General features: G+C 33.4%; 1 protein-coding gene across 2 annotated transcripts in view; it reads right to left on the bottom strand.

The window, feature by feature from the left end:
- Positions 1-1,362: 1,362 nt before the first annotated feature.
- The window catches only part of Rab6 (RAS oncogene family member Rab6), a 40,039-nt gene continuing 21,198 nt past the window's right edge, over positions 1,363-20,203 (bottom strand). The window contains exon 7 of one of the 2 annotated variants that reach the window (XM_071584563.1): positions 1,363-4,004. In XM_071584563.1, coding sequence (XP_071440664.1) covers positions 3,934-4,004 — 71 coding nt within the window. In that variant the 3' untranslated portion in view covers positions 1,363-3,933. Of the gene's footprint in view, positions 4,005-16,201; positions 17,697-20,203 lie in introns of those variants that run through there. The other variant, XM_071584564.1, reaches the window with a different exon arrangement.

The raw sequence follows: 20,203 nt of genomic DNA, 5'->3' as shown, positions 1-20,203 counted from the left end.
TACTTCCATGCATTGATTCTGCACCCTGAGTGTCATATTTTAATTTTACAAGGCTTCTTCCCCTGAATCTCATGAACACCTGGCCATAGTCCATTGATCCAGATGGTTTCCTGTTCACTGCACCCCAGGTTCCCCCAGCCTCCACCAATGCACCTCCCCTAACTCTATCGCTACTTATCACCCAGTTCTCTTTCCTGCCCTACCACAGCGTCATTTTCATCTATCATCATATATAAACACACTATGGATACAACTTGCTGTCTAACAATGGCAGCTGATGCTACCACATGAAATACATCACGTACTCAAATTAATGATGAAAAATTCTGATTGAACTATAGCCATGCATCCTGAAGTACCTACCTAGATTTGAATACCTCAACCTCCTTTTCACAATCATCCCATGTTGATATATCAGTGTTCAAAATCAAAGACAATCCATAAGTAGTACATAACAAATTCTTATTTAAATGCAAAGGCAACTACAGGGCAATAATTCATACAATTATGTACGCCACCTCATGAGAATGTGTTGTGAAATTTTGACAAAGAACCATGGGTTATAAATTTCAGCCTTGAACAATTGTATCACAGTATTTCATTACAGTTAGCAGTATTTCCTTTTGCGACACATAAGCAAGCAGGATGTGTTTGACAAATGTTTCTGAGTGCTTTTCAAGTTAAAATTCAATTTAATGGAAAACTCTGGCCTAGTATACAAGATAAAATCATGCCAAATAACACAATGGATAGTCCTCCATTTACAGCTCAATATCTTAAAATATGGAGGCAACTCAATTTTGATACTTAAACTTATTTATTGAAAGAAAAATAACACTTAATGAAACCAGTTTTTGAGCCATTATCCTTTCATAGTACCATTTACGTCACTAAAATTTGGAGAAAGATGAAAATTAGAATTTTTGGGATGAATAGATGATTTCAAATGACTTTTTATGAAAAAAGCAAGATTAAAACATTTAGCAAGGTTTTGAGAAAATCATGAAAGACATACAAAAAATATAAGGATCCTCAGTTTTAATATTATTGTAAAAAAAGACTTAAAGAATTTTCCCTTTACTACTTAATATCTTTAAACAAGCAGACGAAAAAAGACCATTGAGTATATTTTTATCATATTAAGATGAACATCATAAGAAGCAAAAAGAGGCACTGTTTCAAACAATAACACAATAAAAAATATGTGCAAATAAATAAAATTCAACAATTTTATCACAGAAAATAGGATTGTATACATTTACTTTAGAATGAAAGCACATACGGTATTCATAAAATTATTAATTGCAATATTTTAGCAAAAATGATCAAAAATGTTACCCTTTTAAAATTCATTCAGACATCATCCTTCAAACATTTTATTGGTACACACAGCTCAGCACTCCAGCAAATATAGCCCATTTCACAAATATCTGGATATTATAAGGCTACTCCACCAATCTTACCGATTCACATTGCAATCTACATTTGACACTTCTTTTAGCCTCAATTTAATAACAATGAAAAACAATATCCTATAACTTTCATCAACATTTTTGACATAACATCTTAATTATAAATGCAAGAAAGATCACCATTGTATTTTGATTTGAATACAATAATAATAATTACATCCGTGTAACATTGAAATCTACTCCCATTTGTAAGCGGGCAAGGTTAGGAGGTGCAACAAGGATACTTGCCTAGAAGTCATATAGGCTCACATTAACAACTTATGTACATAGAACTAGTCTACTGAGTCAATAATGCGTTAGCTATAATATCACCATTTATAAATACACAATAGAAAAAGAATATAATCATACCTTTGACCAAATTATTTGAGTTTATTGAAACTCAAGTATCCTGCTGATGTACCCATCCTAACCCACTAAGTTTTAACATTAACTACAAAACATTTGCTGCTAAAGTGATTAAACACTCAATAAATAGTTGATCTAGGACACTGCAGCAAAATCCAGCGGCAAATCATCACGATTCAAACAATAGCTATGCACTTTGAAACTGTTGTATAAAGATGTCAACTACATTGTACATGAAAAGCTAGAACACCTAAAATTATTTTCCATGGAAAAGTTCACAATCTTATTAATTTGCATACAATTACATCAATGAAATTCTTCTGCAAACTGACACTTTGCTAAGATTGCTTTTAGGGGAAGAAACTATTTTGAAATTAAACCATACAAAGATACGTGGTGGAATTTCATTATTTGTTGGACTAACATTCAGGATGCCAACTAATATATCAAGAAACTAGCTTTATCTATCAAATTTCTGGTAATAATTCCATTCAAATCTATCAATTGCTCAATTAATAACAGTTCCATTATAAGTGCATTGTTTCCGTAATAATTTTGCTATTGAATACAAACAAAAGCATATCTCAAATTGCTATAGAAAATGTAGCAAGATCAATAATGTTTTCCTTAATAACACACTGATTATAAAAAGATATTTCGTTAGACACTATTAAATTTTACATAATGCTTTTGATAAAATATAATGCCATGGCAATATTTATGCCTTAATGTGATAGCTAATATTTACTTGCAAACTGTGCCCAACACCGAATGAAAAAAAATCATAAAAATATTGGAGCACGGAGTCGATCAAAATACCTCAATGCCACCTCATTATCTTCCTCAGTTGGGTAGAAGTTTATTTACTATTTATAACATCTCAACAGCTTTGTGTAAATATGTGAGGTTACACTAGTACAAGGCATTCATTCACATAAATTCCATCATTAACTTTCATATAGTAATAAAAGGAAAATTGTTCAGAAAAACTTGTAAGTACATCTCAGCTTGAGAAAAAGAGGAAAGTAGCATCCCATGACTCATTAGCAATCAGTTATAATAAGGCCATTAAATAACTGTGATTATGAATAAAATAATAAATTCAAATGCATGTACATAATTAGTTACAGGAAAATTTGCAAAAAAATATTTCTACTGGTTAACTAACCTAAAGCAAAAAATTTCAAGTCCAAAAAACGGATAGTTGACAAATAAAAAGAAATTTCATGAAGAAGTTGCTGCATGGGTATACTATTTTTAGACAAATAGAACACACTTGGCAATATATTAATTAAAATTTTACAACAAAGAGTTATTGAAATAATTTTTATTGTTTCAGGATTTTGAGTTTGGTAAACATGATGCCAGGTAAGAAGAAAACTGAAACACATGTCCAGTTAGTAAGCATAGAATGAAATAAATGAGCACTAGTGTTGGGCATAATATGCATTGTGAGACTAAGTACCTATATTCAAACCTATAAAATGACTGTTATTTGTAAAGCAAAAAATATCATCTTCACACATCATAATAGAAATGCATGCTGAAATATTACTCTACATGAAAACCCATTGATTCATAAAAGCTTGTCAAAAAGGATGAACATCCTATGGTGCAAAAAGTTCCATCACAGACAATGTCAAGGAGACAATATTTTCCAGAACCTGCCAGAAGCTTAATCCCTCGTAACTAGTACACATTGAGCCATGAGGAGTGGTGCTACATGAATTCACGCCCCACTTGGGGACCATGCTGGATGTTGAAATAACAACTGGAAACGCTCTTTTAACTATCACACATCAGCTCCAAAGATTATTCCAAAAACCTTTCATGTCAACAGAGTTTTCAGCCATTTCAACTAACTATGAGAAGTAAAACATAATGTTCAAAGAAATCCAACTTGGTTGTATGGGCCAATCTCCTTCCAACAAACAAATTCCTCTGGGTAAGGGATGCCATGCCAATGAGGCTTCTTGGCCGACTGCTCTCAGGAAGGATGTCATATTTGCAGAAGCAAGGATCAACGGCTGACGAGGGGTGGGGGTGCCAATTAACTTTGGAGGGGAGAACAGCAACACCCTCCTGCTTCCTCGGCTTACCAACGAGACCCAGCTCAGCACATGCAACCACCTTCTTGGTCCACAGCCTCCGTTGCTTGAGGAGTCCTGCTCTGCAGATCCACAGCTGTTTGATTTGATGCAAGATAAGATTGTTGAGAAGAGGGAGGTTGAAGAAAACAATGGGTCAAGGTAAATACTGACACCTTTTTACTATCACCAAGTGGTACATGCACTCAATTTTTTTAAACACTGTGATTACCTTTTGCAAAACATGTACTCAAAAAAGTTCCAATGTTTTGTCACTGAGTTTGGCAAATAAAAAAAGCAATAGGTATTATATTCTCCACCAAATGTGCCGACCACTAGGGCGCTAAGCTGTGGCTAAGCATAGGAGAAAGGATTACTGGGTTTTGAGGCCACAATAGGAGGGGAAGTCAAATTAAAAAATGATGGCACCTGGGAAAAAATAAATGAACAAAGAGGGGCAAAGAAAATTTAATAAAAATGAGAAGGGAATGCACTCATTTTTATTGCATTGTTGCAACCAAATTTCCAAAATCATCACCAGATTTTTTCAATTATAGGGAACATTAACAAAAGAATCAAGAAATGAGCCTAAAGAAATGTCACCACACCGCAAGTTATTTTTCTTGCATAATCATTTATTTTCAATGAATCAGCACATTTAAATAATTATGAACATTCAAGAGTGCAGGCAAATTCAGTTGTCAGATTAAAGTTGATCATCTTAAGATTTATGAAACAAATTGAAAAATAAGTACAGTAGGTAACCTAACTTATCTTCAGTCACTATTCATAAGATCAAATGTTATTGTCTCTTAAACTTAGCAAGTTTTCCCTCTTTGAAAATTTCTCATCCCTGAACCAATAGAATGTACCCTTTCCTACCTTAGAATGTTTCAGGGATAGTGGTCACCTTCAAAGATAAAACCATATAATCCTGAGAAGGAAATTCACATAAGTTATCATGGCTTGATGGAATAGAAGATAAAATATCCAAGCTCACTAGAGAATATATTCCAAGTAATGTGTACAATTTTTGTTTTATTATAGTTTCTAAGTTTCATAAATGAATTAAAAGCTGTTCCTTTGCAAATCAGCCATTTAAATGGATACTTAGGGGTAAAATATTTTAACTTGATTTAGTAATTGAAAATTGTCAATTGTATCAGCGATTATATTGTACATAATAGATCAGATAGCTAGATAATTGTAATTAACAAGAGGGGATAGTACACTGGTAAAATATTTTAACTTGATTTAGTAATTGAAAATTGTCAATTGTATCAGCGATTATATTGTACATAATAGATCAGATAGCTAGATAATTGTAATTAACAAGAGGGGATAGTACACTTAACGAACAAGGAATTACCGCAGGGAAGAAAACAGATTTACAGAAGCAGGGCTTCATTATAGCTAACATCAGATTTCAATGTGACAGTAGACATACAGAAAATTCTGATTATATCAGATTATATTATGGTTAGGGAGTTAAAAGATCACTGTTAATCCACCAGGAGTAGATGCAGATCATTATTTACTGCCCATGCAGTGTATTTATGATGTCAGATTAAATAGGATAAAAAAGGAAGGAGTAGAGAAGAATGGAATATAGAAACTTAAAACTAGGTAGTTCAAAGTGGATGGCTATCAGGCAGCAGTTGATAAAATATTGTATCTACCCAGGGCTGCAATCATTGGAAGAGATGTGGAATTATTTAAAAGAGGTAATTAAAGCTGCACATGAAATAATAATGAGATTATATGAAAAAAGAATTGGGAAGGCATAGGTTATAGAATAGAGAGTTAAGATAAATGAAACACTTACATGAAAAAACCTATACACAGAATTAGGGAGAATAAAGATTAAGATAAATGAAACACTTACATGAAAAACCTATACACAGAATTAGGAGAATAAAGATTAAGAGAAATGATAAAACTAAGGCAAGAAACTATTAGGGCAAAAGATGCGGTGGAAAGAGTAGTGCAAGGATAGGGATAATTCATCTGAGCAGTGCAATAGGTGCTCTGTGCAGTAGAGTGAAAGAACACTTGGGAAGAAAGAAAGGCAAACTCTGCCCAGTATAAGAGACAGGAAATGAAAAGTATTGACGTGGAAGAAAATCAAGCAAGATGTAAATAATGCATTTAAACTGTAAGGTGAAGATTTTACACCAGCAAGTTAATACCTAGAATGAGAATGCATGTGATTTTGCTGAGGGTGACTTAGGTCCAGGCATAATTTATTGCAAGACGCGATTTACGAAGAGGAAAATGACTACACGTGGGGATAAACAACAGTAAACTTGCAGAATTACTCCAAATGAAGAAACCTGAAAGGATTAGTCTCCCATTTCATTCTTCTCATTTACAAGGGAGGAAGTCACAAAACTCCACTTGATCAGAATTAATTTGAACTCAAAAAAGAATAGCAACATCATGTGATGACTATTGGACTATTTTATTTCACAAATGGAAAATATAGTAAGTGAGGTCATGAACAAAAATATGGAGAATACGGCAAACACATACTTAGGGGAAGAACAGTTTGAATATAGAAAAGGGAAGGGTGTGCATGATACCATTGCCATAATGTGAGCATTTATAGGAACATAACCAGGATGTATTTGTTTGTTTCAAGCATTTTGAGAAGTCATTTGACACGGTAAATATGACATAATTAATGAATGCAATACATAAGTAGACTTAAAAAGTAAATTTTCCAAACCTTGTATGCATCTCAGCTCTGTAAATTGTAGGTATTGGATGGAGAATCAGGAAGGACTGTGATAGGCAGACGGGACATTACCCCGTAATTGTTTGCTAACGCTTGTGCTTTTCAACACACAAGGGGATGAAATGGCAAGGAAGACATGGGGAGTGCTAGAGTCAGATTTATGCATGATCAAGCTTTATTAACCTATTCAGCCAAGGGATTGCAACCATTGATTCATGAGTGACAGAACCAGTGCTGTGGGTATGGGGTGAAAATGAATTGCCCAAAAATGAGAGCAATGGGGTTCTCATGAAGCAGTGGTATTAGCAATTAGGAGAGGAAGCCGACATCTTAAGTCATTTGCTCAATTAGGGATAGGTGGGTGATTAGGTGGAGGTGATATTTTCAGGGAATGGGGATAGTAACCCAGGGTCAGCATTAGGCATCTTTAATCTTAAAGAAAGGCACCAAGGGGTCCACAATTAAATGTCCCATCCAATAGATACTCCTCTTTAAGTACTCTCTAAATAACACCCCAAGTGAAATGCAAACCCAGGCCCTCAGGGTAGGAAGCCATCACACCAACCCAATCCCCTTTCTCATGAATTATGAGGGTTAAGTTAAATATAGAGGGTTGCAATGATACAAGAAAGAACGCAAAGCAGTTCATAAGATTTTACAAAGAAAAGGAAGTTGATGACAGGGATCTTCGTAGAAAAGAAAGGTATAAAGGTAAGGCCAATGATAACCGTCAAGCACACAGCATAATTTTATATTACACAAGAACTTAGTAGCTGAGACGAGAGGACAAGAGGAAATTGGAGGCTTTTGAGATGCAGTTGTGGAAATAGAAACAATGAAATGCAGACAAGGAAAAAAATGAAATGCAAAGCATGGTGAGGTAAAAAAGGACGCTTGAAAGAATTCAAAGAAGGCAGCCAAAGTGGATCCCAGATATGTATTGTCATACAATTGAAAGTTGATGTCTGTCATGGGGAGAAAGTTGGTGTACAACTGAATGGAAAGAATAGTTTTAAAAATGTGAAGTTAAAAAATGGGTTAGAGTAATGGGGTGAGCTATTAGGATATTTAGCATCATATTATACTGGGCTAAGAAGTGGCGTGATGCTTAGTTCCTGGGTTCATCAAAAACCTAACTTAATTGGTAGACTAATGTTAATATTTAGCATTAAATAGGTTCACACAATATTATGTGTGAACAATATTAATATAACAATAACATATGTGGACAATAGAAGAGGCAATAATGCACCTCAAAGATGATTTTACACACAATTATTTTTGGACACTAGATACCAGAAAATAGTCCTGCCTCTCATTGACCATATGTTGAAGAATTGGCAAGGGAATGCTACTACTGCTTCTATAATACTGAAAGTTAAGTTGGGGATGAGCATTCCACTGCACTTCTCAATTATCCTCTCATCCTGCAGCTTAATTCATTCGAGATTCTCATAACAGATGTGAATTCAATATTTTGATAACGTAAATTTTTAAAACATTACCAGCAGGCTATATGTAATATCTACCTTTCAGCAGAAAACTAATTGCATACCAAAAGCTGTTTAAAATTCCTTCAAAATGGAATTTTGATATTTATATTCCATTTTGTTGATTTTCATTCGTATCAAACACTACCAATGCTCAACAATTGCATTCACAGCTATTTTTTCCACAAAAATGAACATCTTTGCTATTTTTTCATTTCCAAAATTTAGAAGATAAAATCATAATTATACACCTATATTTGAGGATTCCCCACTTATTTCTCAATGACTAGTGTGAGAAAGGATCATGTTCATACAATTAAAATCTACCGTAAAAACTCTACCTATCAATTTAATTCCTTTTAATTTGAGATTATTTAGGCAGATGCTTCCATATTTTCTATTCCTACATACTTTTAAATTATTTTTATTTTGTGACCACAAACCTGATACAGAAAAGCCATTACCATGTAACTAAAAATCCAAAGCATTCAAATAATACATACTATTTCACTTGAATAATTATTTATTGGAAACATATTTTTAAAAATTAATCCATATGGGGAAATTAAATGAAATCAATGTGTATCAATTAAATGGTCTGACTGAACTGCATTAAAAACATTTCCAAATCATTTTAAGCCCAGAGGAAAACAAGTACTATCTCATCTTGGTGATTTCAATGTTCAAGTTTTTTTTATTTTTAAGAATTAAATTCTGGGAAAATAGGTTGGATAAATTCTTCAAAGTCAGTAAGACGCATCCAAAAATTTCGAGCAAAAAAATGAAAATGTATAGTATATTCCACATTTGAATGAACAAAATAAAGGGAAATAAACTCAATGATATATTTTGAATAATACCTAGTTTTAAATACTTAATTGAGCATAAGCTTTTATTTCATCTAAAGATCAAAAGTGGTGATGATGAAGAATGTCATGCCACAAAAAGAAGTTTGCTACAGCAGAGGTACAGATAATTTCTTTGCAAAGAACTTTACAATATTTACTTAAATAAAATGAATCTTTGTACATACATAAAAAACAATACTAGAACAATTACTGATCCTATGCTACAATGATATTATTCTGGATTATACTACCAAGGAATATAAGCTCACTAAATATCTAGCTGCTGCCTAACCTTTGACAAATATTTTCATATCACCTCATTTGGAAACATGTGCCTTATTATCATTTTGCATTTTTGGGCATGAATAAAAGGCACAAATAAATGAAATTAGATACTTATCCAACATTATCAAAGGATTACCAACACACACATTAGTGGATAAATAGCGGCTAAAATATTCTACTGATTAGCTAGCCATATTTAGCATTAATATAAATTCAGACAATGAACTTACACAGTGAAAGTACTGAGTGGCAAGCCCAGAAAGTAGAAACTAATAAATCACTAAAAATTACTGATGCCCTCCAATCTAAACATTAAAATATGTAATTATTTTCCCCTATTTAAATTGAAGAGGATATCAATTGAAAAACTGTAATAGAACAATACAATAGAGGAATGAAATGAATTGATATTTTCAGAATGTGTGAGAATGGTTTACAGCAAAAAAAAGTCACATTACTGGTTCTCCAATTTCCTAAAATTAGGAATAAATGATGCAGGAACAGATAAAAACACTAATGAAAATTATAAGTAAAAACTCTGAAACGCAATATAGATAAGAAAGCACACATACATAACTACGAAATTTATGAGAATGATAGCAAGCGAGGAAAATTCAATTCCAAATGTTTTAAAAATCTGTCCAAATGTTGTGAATTATTTATATGGACTTAAGTTGAAATTCCCAGAAGTATATACACCAGTGCAATGACCCTAGTGCATTAATGAGGTACCTTGGGCTAAATTCACGCCTAACATGATACAAATGAAATAAAATTCAGATAATCAATCTTAGCAAGCATTTGACCTTTTATACATATTAAACAGTCTCATAAATGTGTAAGTAATTACAACCACACACTGAGATGAGTCTTTAAAATGAAAATATAAAGGCTTTCCAATCCATACACCAACTAAAAACATTTTAACTTAAAACACTTTGTTTATTTACTCATGAGACAAAAATCTAGAGAATTAGGAAACAGGGCACAGCACCAAGAGATATTATGATTTAAGTTAAATAATGAACCCGACAAAAGGAAAGTCGGTTTAGAGTGTTACTTTTAAAACCAAAATGCCTTATCTGTTTCAAAATTATATTGACTCTCAATGGAACACAGAAAATTAATAAATTATCACTACATTTAAAAGCAGAAATAAGGAATAATACAAATATTTTTCCACCTTAATGGTATAATAATTGGAATAATTAAATAAGCATTGATAAAATTGCACTCATTCGCTTTCGCATAACATTCAAGTTTTCTGAGGCCAAGAAAGTAAAATATTATCAGTTAACTGAAATAGCTCAACAATTAGTGCTTAAATCATGCTTGTGTTGCAAGGAACTTTGATACATAATAACACAAAATGTTTTATTCTAGCAAGGCAGAATATGAGCGTAACTAAACAATTTCTATTGCAACACACTACCTCATTGAGATGCACATGAGCTACCCATGTACTTCTCTCATTCATTTTTAATCTCATGGATAAGCCATCATTAATTGTAAGTCATGGTGTAAAAATGTATTTCTTGGGAGTCTATACTCATCAGAGAGAAATTTTACAAATAATAACTATTTAAATATGATACTGCATATGCCCATTCAGATTGAAAGCTTCCTTTACATGAAATTTACACTACTCTATTGCATAATAAATAAATTCTAATATTCCTGCAATATCCAAGCTAACTAGGTTTCAATGAACAGGAATTTATAGAATGGTAGATAGTCAATGAAAGCCTAGACATCTACTAGCAAGTAGATTAAAATATCATAACACTCATGAATGCAATGAAAAGTACAATAAGATTAACTCCAGTAAATGCCACTCAATTTACTATTTTGGAAAATTAGCAGAAGAAATACATTATGTAAATAATTCATAGCAAAAGATCAATCAGTTATAGCTTGTACAGCATTAATATCCATCTAAGCAAGAAAAAGCTATTTTTTAAGATCAACAGGGAGAGAAATGAATTATTTCATTTTGAGCATAAAATAGTAGGAAACATTCAAGTTAGGGCATGTTTTAACAGAGAAATAGTTGGAAAGTAAATGCATCTTCTACTATCTTTATATGACATTCTTAATTTTAATAAGAATGGAAATGGCATTAAGAAAAAAATTGCATGTGTTTCAATGGATGTCATGTGATCAGTGAGTGCTAGATGCGAGAAGTAGCAAAAGCAGACAAAATTGTGAACATTTGACAGGCCAACGGCAAATGCATTTTGATAAGAAATTATGCAACATATGTCACACCAATCCTGAATAATTTACATGTATAATCCTTAGATTTCATAGGTGGTAGATATCAAATTTTGTTCAATGAATTTGCTAGTTTTTAAGGAATGAAAAATATAGAAAACATAATTATCAAATTAGCTAAATAACAACATCAAGAAGTAATACGCGATGGAATGAAAAACATTGCTTTTCCCAAATATAAAATTTACTCTATCACCGAGTGTCCTCATTAATGAGTACATCATCAGATCTCACCCATAACAAAATCAAGGTCACACATTTAGTTTAATCAGTGATAAAAGCAGTACTATTCACCCCATTGCAAACTATGACTGGATTTCACAAGGTGGAGATGTAAAATTTGAATGAAACTTCGAAATGTCCATACTTTTCATGAAATCCCCTGAAATCAACAGCCATGACTAGAAATTTGTGTCATAGAGGTGCTCCATACATTGGACATTAATTCTATGGCCACTTAACATTACATCTGAAGGCAAAGCTAAAGGAAAGTAAATAATACTTATATTTAGTGATTTAAAAAGAAATCAATAATATTGCACCAATGGAAACCATTATCTGAAAAGAAAAAGTGATTGTTGTAGCTTTCCTGACCACGAGATGAAATCAAAACAGAGCACAACCAACCCTTGCATAGGTTCAATAGATTAATGCAAAAGCTCAGCACATACACAGAATAAGCCCTATGGAGAATGTGAAATTCAGACATCAGCATCGAGGGACCAGTTTCTTTTCCTGAGCCATCTCTGGTTTCCCCGGAAGACCTGTTACCCAAAAAAATCACACTGCTTGAGTGAAGCTGAGGTTGTAGGGAATTGTCCCCCTAGATTAAGCCTGAGCCTTCTGGTCAGTAGCGCAGTACTCTACCCACTGAACTATCCTCCCCAATTAAGATAAAGTGTATGCAAAAGTTACTAATTCACACCTTTAATGATTCACATAAATTCAAGTCATTGCAAACTACCCCAACAATTCATTCGAACAATAGCAAAATGAATGCTTGTATTTATCAGTATTTTTCAACTTATTACCAAGTCAAATCAAATTGCAATAGAGGAAACTTAAAACATTAAAACTCAAAAAATACAAACCATAATGTCTCTTTGCAGTAAAACACCATTTAGTATAATATAAATAGCAGTCCCATGCATCAATGTCAGCCTTCAGATTTTAGAAATTCAATTCTTGTATATATTTGATGCAATAATATAATCACTTACAATCATAAAGTTAAGTATATAATCCAAATATTGTTATTTTCCCAAATGGAGGGCATTAGTATTCATTTATTATTTGAGTTTTTGTGATTACGTGAGCTCTCTATCGCATCATGAAGAGAGGCATCAGGACCTGGGTGATTAACTTCTAAGGTACCTACTATCAATTTGAACATAACAGAGTATACCATGGCTTTGGGTCAAATTCAGCAATTTCTTCACACTATTAGTTATGCTTTTCCAGAAACAGGAATTCCCACAAACCACCGTCACTATTATTTAATGTGACAGAATTCTCGAAGTTGAGTCAAACTGCCAATATGTCAAATTTTCATTAAAACTTCATTTTAATATGGAGAGTTAATCACTACAACCATTATGTTTAATTAAACTGCATGTCATATGTTATCAGTTTAATTAAAAACAGGGTTCTTAGTAAATTCTTCACATTGAAGGATGTATCGGTGGGTCCTTTCAACCACACAACAAAGAGACTTTTTAGTAAACCCATAGTGTGTTACTTTTTAAGCAAACTAGGCGAGAAAAGGTGCAGTTTAGTGTGATATTCACTCCCTGATAATCGGCTTGAATGAATCCATACATTAGTACAGGTTACTGCATGTGTTTTGCTCTGAATCGGTTTTTATCAAGCTTGCGATTGCTAAAAATTACCTTATGGTGTCGAGTGTGCATGTAGCGGCAATGAATAATCAATCCAATTCCAATTGGTGAGGTGATGCAACTGAAAGCATGAGCAACCAAAAAAATTAAGCAACATTTTCAATTGATAGTTATCCCTTGGACATCCATCCCTATGTACTTCATTTCATTTATGCCTCTTATCGAGCAATTTGCAATTATGAGGTATATAATACAATATTGTTCAACTTCCATCCAAAACATTCAAAAAGCATTGATGACATTAACTATGCACATAAATAAATAAGAACTTTCCAAATATTTGCCCTAATGTAGTCATTGATAAAATTATTTAGCCTGAAAACTTGTCATTTAGTTATAATAATATTCCTGTCCATATAAATATTAAATATTTACTAAATTGAAAAATGAACAACCCTTGATTCATACAAGAGCAGAGTTCCTTAATATCCATGGGCTTATTAGAAGTGGTTCTGATTTACTAATGGTGACCATGCTGGAAAGTTAAGCCAAAAATGTTTTATCAAATGCATACACTACCCTCCTTCACTTAATACTTTCCAAAGGAAATCTTAACCTTAAAACGATGACTGGAATTTCTTTGATTCTTAATTTGATTCCCATGGCATTCACAACACATTAGCAAGTCTTGACAGCATTCACAAAAGGTAAGAGAGTGTTCTAGGTGACATGGTGAAACTTAGAGGACACCAAGGTGGGGGCTAAGCAGTACAACCTCCTGCTAATATTAGAAGATATCAGTTGTTTGACTACAAACTTTCTAGTTAACAATCAGGAGAGCACAAGTTATCTCTTTAACTTCATTGCACCCATGTTTGAATTATGAATACTCAAGCTCCTTTTCCTTTTTTATTGACCATTAAAATTGTCCAAACCTCTTCCTCATCCCCAGAAGTGCACGCAATCATTGATGAAAGTTCCCCTACACTTTAAGCTTTCTATTCTTGCTATCTCAAAAAGAGTTTAAAATCATCTTCATAACTACAATATATTACTAAATGTAAATGCCATAAACAACCTTGGTATGTTCCCATTGTTTTCAATTTTCCAGGGTTAAGAAATCTGGGTTCCATCATTGAAGGCATTAATGATCCACAGCAGAAGACCCTGTATGGAATTTCTGACTGGGCCCGACCTGTTCCAATATATGCTATTTCCATTGTTCTGGTATATTAACAATAGGAGAGCGGTCATTGAGTAATTGTTTCACCAGTTCAGAATATTATATATCTAATTACCTCATTATAAATTCAAGCTACTCAAGATGTCCCATCAATGCAAACTCCCTGATACACATTTCTTTAAACCATTACTGAAGAATTCTTTATGACATCAATGAATGAACATTGAAACACTCATTATACTGACTGTGGAAGTATTTCATAAGAAAGAAATTATGTAGACAAATCGCAAATATTAAGGAATGGGAAGTATGCTGCAAGTAACGGGGAAGTCAATTTAGAACTTCCCAGAACTGACATTGATGTTTTACACACCATCCATCACTAGAAAAATGCTCAGCAATATCTCCTAGCAGTACAATTACTATCCATTGATTTGATGGTGTCTCTGACCCTTTGAGAATGCACACAAAGACGCCAAGGTACCGGCGTTCTAAATTGGAGTACTTAGACCAGATGCCTACACTTAGTAAATAGGATGCCTACCTGATTTTTGCATTCTTCAGGGAAGTGGGATGTGTCCTATAGAATATGAATAGGCTTGAAGATAGCTTGTAACATTTTGTTGCATGGATGCTCAAATAAATCATTTCTTAACCTCAACTCCGCACCCACATTAGCAGAGTAATGCGCACGCCATAAAAAATTAACAGATATTTGTAACTCCCCAATCTACATAAAATGAAATTCACCAGCACGGACATATTGCAAACCTTGCATTGTGTGGTTGTGACAGTAAACATAAGCAGTGGGCTTGCTGTAAGATGGATTTCGAAATTAAGATTTAAACTACAAAATCAACTACACTGTAGTTAGTTATGCAAACATTAGCCTCAAAGCAATTATATTCGAATTTGACAAGCTCTTGGTAAAACAATGGCTAACTATAGGCCTGTCAATATTTGATTGGTCATCTCATGACCAATCAAGTTGTCTGTTATCTATGATAATCATAGATACGTCGGTAACAAATCCACAACCACTTGAGAAGTATGAATCCTGCAATGAGACATCTCGAAAGCCTAAAGATCACAATATATATAAGTAATTTCTAAAGAAGTCATCACACAACTGACGTTACCGTAATTGACAATTATACATTGCCACAAATTGCAAGTCATACTACCAGAAATAAATACAAATTCAGTCACTAATACAATTAGGTGAAATTATTGAGGTAGAATGAGTACTTTGGTCAAAATTTCCTTGAAATGACATTTTATACTGGAGTAAATATAATTTTTTTCTTTAGAATATGACAAAGACCAAATATGAGTTTTCTAATTATGATTTTTATTAAAACCTTAGCTCATGTGGAAGCTCAATCATCAAATAGGTTCTCTTGTAAATCCATAGTACTAGGGGAAACAACAAATATTTTTGCAAAATCTTTCATCAAGAACTGGCTAACGGGAAATTTAGTAATAATCCAATCCAAGAAAATCTTATAATTATCATTTGACAAAAATATGAAATTATAATCTCTTCCAGAAAATTCTTCATTTAATAAATCTGAAAATATTGCCATGCACTGAGCTAGAAGGAATTGTTGGTATAATAAGATATACAATAAGTCGCAAATAAAGTTAAAAAGCCTTTCAAGAATTTATTGATGATCACAATACTTTCAGGTAAAATATTCTACAGGTTAAATATTTAAGATTGGCAACACCTTGAATCGTTACATTTTACTTCAGTGATTTTTTGTTGACAACTTTGCAAAATATTAAATACTCGCAGGTTTTTCTTCCAGTAAAAACCTGAAAGCAAAATGTAAAAACTTACCAAGCTTAAACTGCGACTTCAAAAAGTAATTGATGGTAACTATTATATTGAAAAAACATAGGGAAAGAGAGATATGCATTTTGCAGACAGTCATCAAGATTAAAATAAGCTCAGAAAGTCCATCACTTCTTTGACTTCACCATACAAAAAAGCAAAAATGAAATCATGCACTTCATGAACACATGCTCAAAGCAACAAAAAACAATGCAAATACATTGACATCCATTATATAAATAAGTTGATACAAATTATTCATTCAAATTCTGATAACCATTGTATGGTAAAACATACAGCACAAGAATAAAAAATGTTCAAGAGGGGTTGTAAACAATGCCATGTTAACAGAGTCCACTGTTATTTAACTATGGATTTAATAAAAGGTGAGTGCTTAACTGGAGCTGCCAGATAACTACAGTAGAGACCAGTTATTTTTCTAAAATCACATTCACGAATAGAATGTACACATTATTATAAGGTGTTATCAAAGAAACTTAGCTCAAATTATTTTTCCGCAAACAGAAAGAAAGGAAAAGAAGACTAAGATGAAGGAAAAACAATCACCAATACAACATTAATCAATTCGGAATGCTGCGCCAATTTTCTTAACAAATACTTGCTCATCATAATCATAAATTTAGTTTAACATTATAATCAAAAGAGATGAGTTTCAACTTTAACAAAATTAATTTTTGTGCAGCTCTAGAGTGTTCCACAATATCAAATGACTCAAGTATTCTACAATATTTACAATGCATAAATAACCATGACATCACGTCATGAAGCAAATAAATTTCAATTCATCATTTAAATGGGAATAATTCATCACACATTGCAATTCCAGAGACCAGAGATAACAACATCACCTCCCGAAAGCTGCAACACTACATGCCCACCGGCAATGTTTCTGCGGAATGCACCATGAAACCACTTCATTATATATTCACTATGATCACATGCCTCTTTTCAAGCCTTCAACAACCATTTTTGGGAGAATTAGTGTACATCCATACTGAAAAAAGGGATGACTCCTGACACGGTGCTCTTTGTGTATCACTCAAGTCCTTGGGCCTGGAGCAAGTACAACCAAAAACAAGGCAGGAGGGCCTCGATGGGCCCCCAGGGAGTGTGGTGTGAAAGAAACACTCGAAGACACATGGGTCAACAGGAACCTGCTTTGTTTCAAACTATTATTCTCGGAGTTCCCATGTGCTCTAACGTGCTCTTCAGCACGAGCAATTCCCATTTTGGTTTGCCACGTCGTTGGGAGTGTCCTTGAGAACAACTTCCTGCACTAAATATACATTAAGGAAAATAAAAACAAAATAATAAAAATGAAATAGCGCATACCAATGTATAACCAAAATTAAGACTCAACACAACAAATGCTCTCTCTAAAATGTGACTCAAAGAAGACTGGAGAAAAAAACAACAAGAGTTCCGAAAAATACCATATTTATCTCATTTTAAAAATGATTTCTCACAATTTATGAAAACTGGATCAATTAAAGAAAGCCTCATCACGTCAAAAAATGATCAATTAAATAGAAAAACATAATTTATGTAGAAAACAATGTTAAAACTAAAGGCATAATTCTTAAAAAAGTGTCTCTTAGGGTTAATAATCGATAAAAAGAAAAAGACTAAAAAAATAAAATCTTTAGATTTTACTGTGTAATGCAAATAGATGACAGTTCCATGAAATTTCAACATGTACTATTACCTTTGAAATACTATTGTGCAATACTCCATATGAGCCTCGATAAATAAATCTGCAACCTATTTTGGACAAGCGTTCCATGTTTTTCACATGCTAACACACAACACAAGCCTCACTTAGAAAAGACTTGTTCCACTGAACAACTAGATGGTAAATTTATGAAATATTAATCATTAAGCAACATAAATTAGGCTGCTAATGTATCACCTCCATTACACAAATATTCAAAAATCTCTTAAAAGTCTAGTCAATAGCATAGAATGATTTCAATGACCATTGCCATGGATTAAAAAAAAAACAAATTATTGTTTTTGGCATGGGAGTACAAAAATAGAGCAAGATATTAATGTCTGCCTATATTCATTCTTAAACCAAGTAATAACAGAGGCTGAAGGGAAGTTTTTCATAAGAAACTATGTACACTAAATCAAAGAAATATATGTTAATTTTGATAGTATTTTTCAAGTTTTTTGAGGCCGATGATGACAACTTCTACAACATCATTGAGAAATTTGAGACGACTAGGATACCAAATTTTAACTCAAGAATAAGGAACTTGGAAACTTCAGTCAAGGATAACAATTGCGCCCTCCTACTACTCAACCCAGTCAGTAAGTAAAATATCAAGCCTCTGCACTCAAAAACTCTTATGGATTCCTTTAATTACTGACATTTTCCAGGCAAAATATATTTCACTGCAGGATTAAGAATAAGGAAGATCAGAGAGATAAATATTAAACTGAGAAAAGAAACTAATAGGGCCAAAGAAGCATTATTGAATGCAAAAATATTGAGAGTTTACAAAGAAAAAGAAAAACAACATAAAAAAACATTTACCTTTACTGTTGACATTTTTATGATTCCATATTAGGTAATGAAGCTTGATGACAAAATTGAAAGGGGGTATGATATTACCAGAAATGCATGGTATATCTAGAGTAATTTTCTTGGCTAAAATGATGTATGGTGCCAAAGAGCAATAAGATGCAAACACGGAGGACCCAGGGAAGCCTTATCCTCTAAACCACACTAAGAGAGGCACACAAAGGGGAAAGTTGCATGAAAAATACTTGTGGAGAGAGGAGCTGAGAAGATTTTAATAAACATTCTATTAATTATTTCTTTACTATCTCCCAAACTGCTGAGCACTACCTCGATGCATGGATTAATCAACTTTAAATATGACCAATTAGATTCCAAAGAAACTGCGGGAGATGCTGCAACAATAACTTGAGTCGTCCGCTAATAAGGCGAATGATTTTTACACTCTGAAACTAATGCATTGACCAATTAGAGGCTATGATAAGGTTTTAGAATTTTATTAAGTAAATAAATTACTCCATCAAAGTGAGAAAGCTGAATGACTCCATTCTCGACTCAGTGATATTTTCTCTTAAGTTGGCATTGAATTCCCTGCATTTTACAGTCTCCGCGGGGGATCGAGTGTTTTGTGTTGCATGTTCATGTGGTGGTGGTGTTTCACATTGTTGCTTGTTGTATCTTGGCTTGCGTGTTGTTGGATGGCTTTCGTGCTGCATCCTGGGGTGCAGTTTTTTGTTGGCTTGCGGTACATGTGTTTGCATGAGTGTTGGATGAAGGGATTGTTGCAGGAGTGTTTGTGCTGCTGTGGGTGTAATTTTCCATGTTGTTGTTTTGCATGTGGCTTTGTTCCTTTTTACGGTTGGTGACCTAAAATGGGCCAATGGGCCACACGCCCTTCCGGCAGCTTGCGGGGTATTATGTAGATAAATATATCACAGAGGCAAGAATGCAGTCATTCAATGTTGGCAGGGTGAGAACCAATGATATTATAACATAGTTGTTCTGTGATGCTGGTCCCTTCTTGGAAGATAAGAGAGGAATGAGAGGGGCATGGCAGTGTTGTTTGCTCACATCTCTCTCTCTATTCTTATCTAATTGGATGGAGTTAACTCTGATTTTTCTGGTTCAACTTGTATACGGCTTACAGAAAAAATCAATCGATACCTCAGAATCAGTCCCAAATGGAAAGACGCAAAAGTTACATGAAGAGCTTGGATACAAAAATGAAAAGAATGAATTACTACAAGATTAGCTAGAAT

The sequence above is a fragment of the Hetaerina americana genome, unplaced genomic scaffold (assembly GCF_022747635.1).
Source record: "Hetaerina americana unplaced genomic scaffold, ioHetAmer1.1.p SCAF_2, whole genome shotgun sequence".
Lineage (NCBI taxonomy): Eukaryota > Metazoa > Arthropoda > Insecta > Odonata > Calopterygidae > Hetaerina > Hetaerina americana.
Note: the sequence above shows the minus strand (reverse complement) of the source record. Positions and strands in the feature narration are given on the sequence as shown.